Genomic DNA, 8004 nt, shown 5'->3' with positions numbered 1-8004 from the left:
GTTTTCATAGTAAGGAAATTTGAATAAACATCTCATTTTTCCTGTTTAAATATAACCGCACCTCAAAAAATATAATAAACAACATCAACATGCTTTAAGACCTCACTTATAGGGCTGTCATGTAACTATTTGCAAATAAGTTGATGTACACTATTACACTGATGTAATGGTAACCCTTCGTCAACTTCATCCAAACTTAGCGCAACCTATCATAAATGAAAGTCTTTGGTAATGTCAATGTTGCATATTTTATTACATAATAAACAATACTGAAAACTTAAACAACATAACCTTAAAAATTTATATACATTGACACCCATCAGGACATGCAATTTACAAATTGATTGTGTGTAACAAGTAGAACACCTGTTTCCTTCAAAACGGTAGGCCAGTTATAAAAATCAATATATATATAGTTTTATAAATTTACCAACATTCATCTGATACTCTCAACATCTGTTCAATTTTTATCTTTCCGTTACTACACAAGTTTTGACAATAAATAAACATCATCGGAACATGATCTTGATAAAGCTCCAAACCAGGAAAATATCATTATTTTACATTGATTTTTGTATAAATTCAAAACTGACATGGACAGATATGTACTGCATTATTAATCAAAACGAAATGATTTGATATAATGCCCTGTTATTTCAATTAGTCTAACTGACTACTTTTCAATAAACATTAACATCTAGCACCAATATAAGAATACATGTATTTGAAATTCTAATATCGGTTACATTAATAAAAACACTGACGTACATCTCTAATTATTTTTATGCCTTAAGATATTATAAGTAGTTAATAACAATTTCATATTTTGTTGCCAATTAGTTACTTTTATAAAAACAACATAAGTACACTACAATGTGGATGGAATGGTGATCGAGACGACAAAGTTCTGATTATGGTTCTACAGCTTTAGCGGAGTTATCTTCCCTGGTGTCAGAACTCTCCTCTGTTTCTTTATCCTTTGTGATGACTTTGTCTACAAATGATGAGTAAAATATCATTACCAATTCACTTTACAAAGTATTGGTAGCTGCAATAATATAGCCTTCAACGATTTTTTTTATCTGAAGCCCCCCCCCCCCCCCCCCAAAAAAATAGAGTTGTGAGAGAACTACATTGTTGCATATATCCACATAGGCTTAAAAATCTACAACAAGTAAAATGCTGTCAATATGACAGCAAAACGGGTTATCTTTTATGACAACTGGAGTAACCTATATGCAGTATTCTGTGGGAAAATGATTAAGTTCAACAGCTGATATTTTTTCATAAATTATCAAAAATAAAAATCCAATATGCACATCTCTGATATATGTACAATTGATCAGCAAAACAACAACTTGCTATCTTGAAAACTGATGGGGAAGTTATCCGTACAATAAGGGTACCCTCTTGGCAGCTGCTTGCCAGCCAACCATCTTCCCCATTTCAAAAACCAGATTTTTCCTTTGGAAAACCTGGTTCATAAAAATGTCAAAGCAGTCCATTCTCTCACTCACCCCCTCCCCAATATTCAAATCAATCATCTTAAGCCAGTCCTGAGTCTCTATAGCTCTCTCTTGGCTGCTTAAACACGTAAGTCATCAATATCTTGAATATTCATGCCTAATGCATGACATCATCTTTAACCAAAGAAAATTATTGGTTTGAAAACAAACCAACATATTACAGTATGTTATGTGAACTGTGATTGGATGATCAAAGGTTGCATCAAAGGTCAATCTCCAACTATGCTCTACTCCCAAAGACCAATATTTTAATGAACAATGAGATATTCTTGTCTTCTGCAACAAGAGAGAGGATCGTACATTTAGGTCACTGTTTGTGAAAATGCCCCCCTCCCCACCCCCCACCCCCCCCCCCCAAAAAAAAACATAAATATACACACCAACCTGGGGTATTGCTTTTTTGCTGTTGCTCCTTTAAAAGCTGTTCTTGTTTCTGTTTTTCTTCTTCTTCCTTTTTTCGTTTCTCCTCCAAATGCACATATTCCTCTAAAAAGTTCAAAACTAGCTTTTATATCATAAAATATTTTATATATATTCATGTATATATTCACATCATTATAATAATAAACTAAAAAAATAAGGTTGCGCATACAAAGTACAAACTAATTTCTTCACACAGTTGGGATATAAAGCTATAGATTTTCATTCTTTTAAAAATCATACCTGCTAACTGCTTACAGAACTTTTTATGTGTGCTCCAGTGTAATTTCTGACATCTCTGATCACAGTAACAAACCTACATATAAATGCATACAATAAACAACATTGCAATGTATAAGAAAGTGGACAAAAACATCCACCTATTAAATAACCTCACTCCACTTTGCCTATTCCTTAAATAAATTAAAAATCTTGCTTTATAAATCCCAAAGGAAATACAAATCACACTTCATACATCTTTTACCGAAATAATACAGTACTTGTTACTTACATACAAGTATAAACAAGGCTTTGGTTTATTTAGTAACCCCTTAGGGATTTTGAATGGAATCTACAATGACTGTGGAGAAAGCTTTACCATTTTACAGGCCGAGCACTTCTTCTTGGCGCGAAGACTTCCACATGTACTACAGACATCGTCCTCATCCATGAACTTCTGTCCGTTGATTCCCTGACACAGGACATACAATGCTGTCGGATGATCTCCCTACACAGACATATAGGACATTTATTGCTATGAAACAAGGTTTAAACAACGAAAATTTACATCTGATATGATAATGAAATATAATACCTGGTATGTAAAAATAAGGTGCGTTCAGAAACACAAATGATCCAAAGTGACCAAATTTTCTGTCGCCTTGATTTTTTTATTTCTTCTACTCACAACCTTTGACCCTTTTGATTATTTGGCTGAATTAGCTATGCTTCAAACAACCAAAACCAATTGATTATCAGGGCTTTTTGTACAATGGATATTAATGAATAAGCTAATAACAAATATCCAAATTATTTTTTAAAATATCTCCGAGTTCTTTTGGTTCAGAGTCAAATAGAAGCTAAAAGATGTATAGAATAAGAAAGTATGGTCGGAAACGAAAATCTCCTGATCTGCAACAAAACTAAATAGATGAACTTGTGTGTGACTTAAGAGCTTTCATAAAAAGAATAAACTTCTTTTTAATTTCAGTTTTCTGTCTATCTAACTGAAAATACAAAACAGAAGGGACAAAACCCTTTATTGTATATGAAAGTAATTCACAGACTGATACTCACTATTTGAGTGTTTGCCAAGTTTCGCACCATTTGCTGGAGTAATTCGGACTCTGCATAGGGGAATTCTCTTAACACTTGTCTCAGAAACTTCTCTTGGAATTCAGGAAACCCGTCACTCTCTCTTCCTTTGATTAATCTTAAAAACAAGAATTTTTTTTTAATCAGTTTTTGTCTAATGAATAGTATAAGTTTATATAAATGTAATGGAAATTCTTCACATAAACATCCATTATGTGTGTGCGAAGTTCAATGCAAAGAAAAATTCTCAATCGCAGGGAAATATTTTCTGTAGTAAAATCTCTATAAACAGCTGATTACTTACGATTTGATTAAGCCATCAATGCTTCCTTTCTCTGATTGCATTTTACCGGCGGTTTTAAACAAAACTGAGTAATAATGAGTTTTCAAGGCAAAAATGTCATTGGTATCCCTTGCTTTCATACTTTTTTCACACAAATGTTCAAACACTTTCACAATGCCTGTGTAGTTGTCCAACAGGCCTGGGTGATCTTGTAGATACAAACATAGCTGTAAGAAGAACGACTCAAAATATAAAGGCAAACTAGACACGATCTCGTTGCGAGCAACGAGTGGGTCTTCCGTCCGATTTTTTAATAGATTAGATGAAACTTATCACTTCAAAGATAAAATCGTAGATCTAAGCGAAAAATAGCCAAAAAAAAATCCGCGGCAACCGGGGCTTGAACCCGGGTCACCTGGGCCATGTCCACGACTCAATCGACTGAGCTAATCAGACTCTCGCTACAGAATTTTGACGCTTAATTTCTCGAGAATGCCTGAATTAACTGAAAGAACCTTGTTGCGAGCAACAAGTGGGTCTTTCGTTTAATTTTGAACTGATAGGGTTAAATTAAACTGTTGACATTTGCTACGATTTACTATCATATTAACTTCCTTTTAAACTAATTTTCAACCTACTCTGCGAAATGCAGATTTCCGGAAAACGTCATTTTTAAACTTCAATATCTCTGCAATGCGTAGTCCGATTTTAAAACAGTTTTCAGTTTTGTATTCAGTACAAAAATGTCAACAAAACGCATATGCTTTAAAATTCCAAAAATCGAAATGTTAGAATCACTTCCGGTGACGACCGGTCGTCACCGGAAGTGACGGACAACCTGCTCATATTAAAATTTGATAAATTTAAAACATATTCTGATGTAAAAAAAGTTGTAGATTATTTGATTTAAAAAAAATTTAAAACACAATTTTCCAAAAATGCTGTTTGAGCGGACCGGAAGTGACGGACGATCGTAGTTTTACCTGATCGGCCCTAGAAATTCAAAAATCTATCATTCCTGAAACTTTCAATATTCTATCTTTAATCGTTTTCGCGAAAAAGGGAGGACAGGATCACTTTTTACAAAAAGAAAAACGAATGTAACGACCGACCGGAAGTGACGTCATCAACAAAAATGTACATGATAAAAGACCTTGATATTTTGTATTATTCGTGAAATTTTCATAAAAATCCATTGTAGCATATTTGAGATATTTGAGTTTTAAGAAAAATGTTAAGAAAAAAAAGAATAATAATAGTGAAAAATAGAGAAAAAGAAACCTAACAAAAACAATAGGGTCTTCCGTTGGAAACGGAAGACCCTAAATAACACACAAAAGTGTGTTCTTACAAAAACAGTATATGAATTTAAGATTGAACAACAAAAATAAATTATTGGGCAGAGATAACATCAATTAAAACATCTTTTGTACTAAACTGTTTGACCTGCAAAATTTACATTCAGATTGGTATACACTTTATATGGACTGGATACATATGTATAAAGTTAAACAGCAGTGGTGTACATTTGTGTTAACAGTTAAAGGGAAGTAATTAACATTCTCCACTCCCAAGAAATATAGACCTAAGTTATTGATGTAAAATACTACACTGATTTACCAATTTTGCTGTTCACTCATGTATAAATAACTTCAAATCCAAATACATATTCTATAAATACTGTTCAGTTTGATTTAAATCAATTTGCTGAGGGAAATATATTGCAAAATGCATTGCTATGAAACTTGTGCAATGTGTATTGAGGATTTGACAAAACAACAGTAACAACATACTATAAAGCAAGAAAAGTATGCACATGGAATACTGTCATGGCTTTTTCATCCGTTTTCTTCTTAATATATTTACTATAGCTTATGTCATTTTTTAGCTTTACCCAGAAACATAGAAATGATCCTTAATACAGTACCTTCACAGGATGGAGGTCTGGCATGTTGATCATAGTACAAAGGGCAGGGGCCATCTCAGGGGGAAGTCTGGGCTCCTTCTCAAAGCCTGCACAAAGTACACAACAGGGGATTAATAATGTCTTGCACAAATTGACATGCACTATTTATTAAATAAAATGTTGGACTATCTTAACCAGAACTCTAATAATCAAAATTGTTACAGGTATGCTCACAATCTAAATGGACAACACATACTTTTCTAAAATACAATACTTTTCATATGTGGTACAATGTACTGCATAAAGCACATTTCAATGTTCTTGTGTACAGGTCCTGTATATATACATAAATTGACCAATATACATGTACATGTAAACCATGTTGTGTGTTACAATTTTCAATACCTTGAGGTTTGGTGTAGTACAAAAGTTTTTCTTTTGGAAAAAAGTTGTTGATGACGGAAACACATTGGTGCTGTCCTGGAAACAGGAAAAAAAATCCAAATATACCCTGACACAAGATCCCTGTAATTTCACTGATTGGTTGAAAATTTAATGAACCATAACAGCTTGTAACGAAAGACATACTAGTGTCCATATGACATTTGCTCTCAATTTGTAATAAAGCGATTATTTTGCTATTCATTTTCTTTTGTTTATACACACAGACAGTAACTTACCAACAAACGCAGCCATCTGAGCAGCTGTTCTCCCCACCGAGTTCACGTGATCTACCTTAGCACCCGCTTCTAGCACTTGTCTGGTGACATCAGTATTCCCTGAAGCAAATTCACCAAAACATTAAACAAATTTTATCCCAGACCTTTCTAATCATGTTTACATCTAATCACTTTTACAGCTCAGGTCAATGCATACAGTCTAAATCAAATAGAATTGAAATATAATGAATATTGCTTAAATCCTGCATCAATCAGTTCTTCTGAAGATTTTTTTAATTAAACTTTACACATACAGATGAATAACTGAATGGTTGACATTCTTTAAACTAACAACCACACTTTCTCACGTCTTTCACTGTTGATATGAGATACCTGACAAAGCTGCAAACATGAGGGTGGAGTAAGAGTTCTCGTGTTTGTCAGTATTAACATCGGCTCCGTTAGCCAGGAGTAGCTCCACCATTTCCTTCCTGCCTCTGAATGCTGCATGCTGTAGAGGGGTCATCCCAGTCTGTCATAATTATAAATCATTGGTGTAAATTATATAAACCTAAATGCAAAATTACTATCAAAGAGAACAAAATTTAAACTATTCATCCCAAAGTTCATTTAACAAATCATTAATTAATAAAATGCACTAGTATTCATTACATCTTATCATATGGCATTGTAATCTAGGTGAAGTTTGACTAAGAATTTAAAACATTTTTTAAAATTATAGTACATGTATTAGTAAACTGTATATAGTAAAGTATATAAAATTTATACGCATAGATTCAATATCAGATACGAATCCAGGATATAATAAAAGTCATTCTCACATCATCTGTAAAATCTGTTCTGACATCTGGGTCTTTCAAAAGTGTCTTCACAGTATCCAGATTATCTACAGGGAAAAAATCACTCAAATCTAAGAAAAATTTCAAAAAAAAAGTTGAAAAAAAAATGTTTTTGATTAAGCTCCAATGTCTCATATGTTGTAAATTATCTGTTTTCATTCTCTTTGACTGCATAATCCAAATGAGTGAGCATCATCACAATCTTCATATAATCATGAAATTACTTACCAATGTTACAAGTAAAATGGTTGTAATTTTTATTAATTTCAAATTGCAAATGCACTGGGACTGGACCAGTCCAGGAATTAAACCCGGGGCCCTTGAATCTGAACGAACTATATCATGTATATGGTACTACCCAACAATCTACATGATGTCAGTATTCGAGCTGGTCTGACCATCCCACAATAAAAAGTTTTATAACATTTTGTTTTGACCAGTGTTGCCACTGTACATGATCTAATCTTTTACAACCAAATTGCTTCTTTTTTTCATAACATTCATTTGTCAACATTATTGGTATAACAATATGTGATGCATCCAGTTGATATCAAGAGCAAAAAATGTCAAAATTGCTCGTCAGTTGTGTCAAATACAGTCATCTCGCTTACTCGAAAAGTTAAAAAAAAAAACTGCCGAAACATCCAGAAATTCTATGCTAATGTTCTATCGCTACCCATGTTCTATAGCAATAACTTTTAATTCATGCAATACTCGCAAATTGTATGTATGAAACTTAATTCCAAAAAACATATTAATGAAAATATGAAGAACTTATGAACGTTTACCATTCACGATCGCATCAAGAAGCTTTTGTTCACTTTCTCGCACATTCTTTGGCTTGTTGGTGGTCGCCATCTTCACTGTAATTTCGGATATTGGTTTCTTCATCTAAATGCGGATTTTTATTTATAACACATTTTAATTCAAGAAAAAGAAAAATAATTTATCTTTAAATTTTATATTGAATATGTTAATTACATACTAAGAGTTAAGACCAGAAACCATGTAGAAAATATATTTCTGATTAAACGAA

General features: G+C 32.9%; 1 protein-coding gene across 1 annotated transcript; it reads right to left on the bottom strand.

The window, feature by feature from the left end:
- Positions 1–224: 224 nt before the first annotated feature.
- Positions 225–7876, bottom strand: LOC105341853 (ankyrin repeat and MYND domain-containing protein 2). Its single transcript, XM_034482005.2, has 12 exons — positions 7757–7876; positions 6951–7015; positions 6502–6640; positions 6130–6228; positions 5855–5929; positions 5471–5556; positions 3565–3770; positions 3243–3378; positions 2545–2673; positions 2190–2262; positions 1911–2012; positions 225–994 (listed from the first exon to the last, which is right to left on the bottom strand). The coding sequence occupies exons 1-12, from the start codon at positions 7857–7859 to the stop codon at positions 912–914; spliced, it is 1296 nt and encodes a 431-aa protein (XP_034337896.2). The 5' UTR covers positions 7860–7876; the 3' UTR covers positions 225–911.
- Between the last annotated feature and the right edge of the window lie 128 nt (positions 7877–8004).

The sequence above is a fragment of the Magallana gigas genome, chromosome 5 (genome assembly GCF_963853765.1).
Source record: "Magallana gigas chromosome 5, xbMagGiga1.1, whole genome shotgun sequence".
NCBI classification, from domain to species: Eukaryota; Metazoa; Mollusca; class Bivalvia; order Ostreida; family Ostreidae; genus Magallana; species Magallana gigas.
Note: the sequence above shows the minus strand (reverse complement) of the source record. Positions and strands in the feature narration are given on the sequence as shown.

Bases quoted from the DNA above. Each gene is read 5' to 3' on its own strand.
- LOC105341853 (XM_034482005.2), bottom strand. From the start codon at position 7,859: ATGAAGAAACCAATATCCGAAATTACAGTGAAGATGGCGACCACCAAC. The intron at 3,771-5,470 runs GTACTGTATTAA...TTCTTCTTACAG, and splicing joins CAGACCTCCATCCTGTGAAG to CTATGTTTGTATCTACAAGA. The intron at 995-1,910 runs GTTGGTGTGTAT...CATCATTTGTAG, and splicing joins GCAAAAAAGCAATACCCCAG to ACAAAGTCATCACAAAGGAT.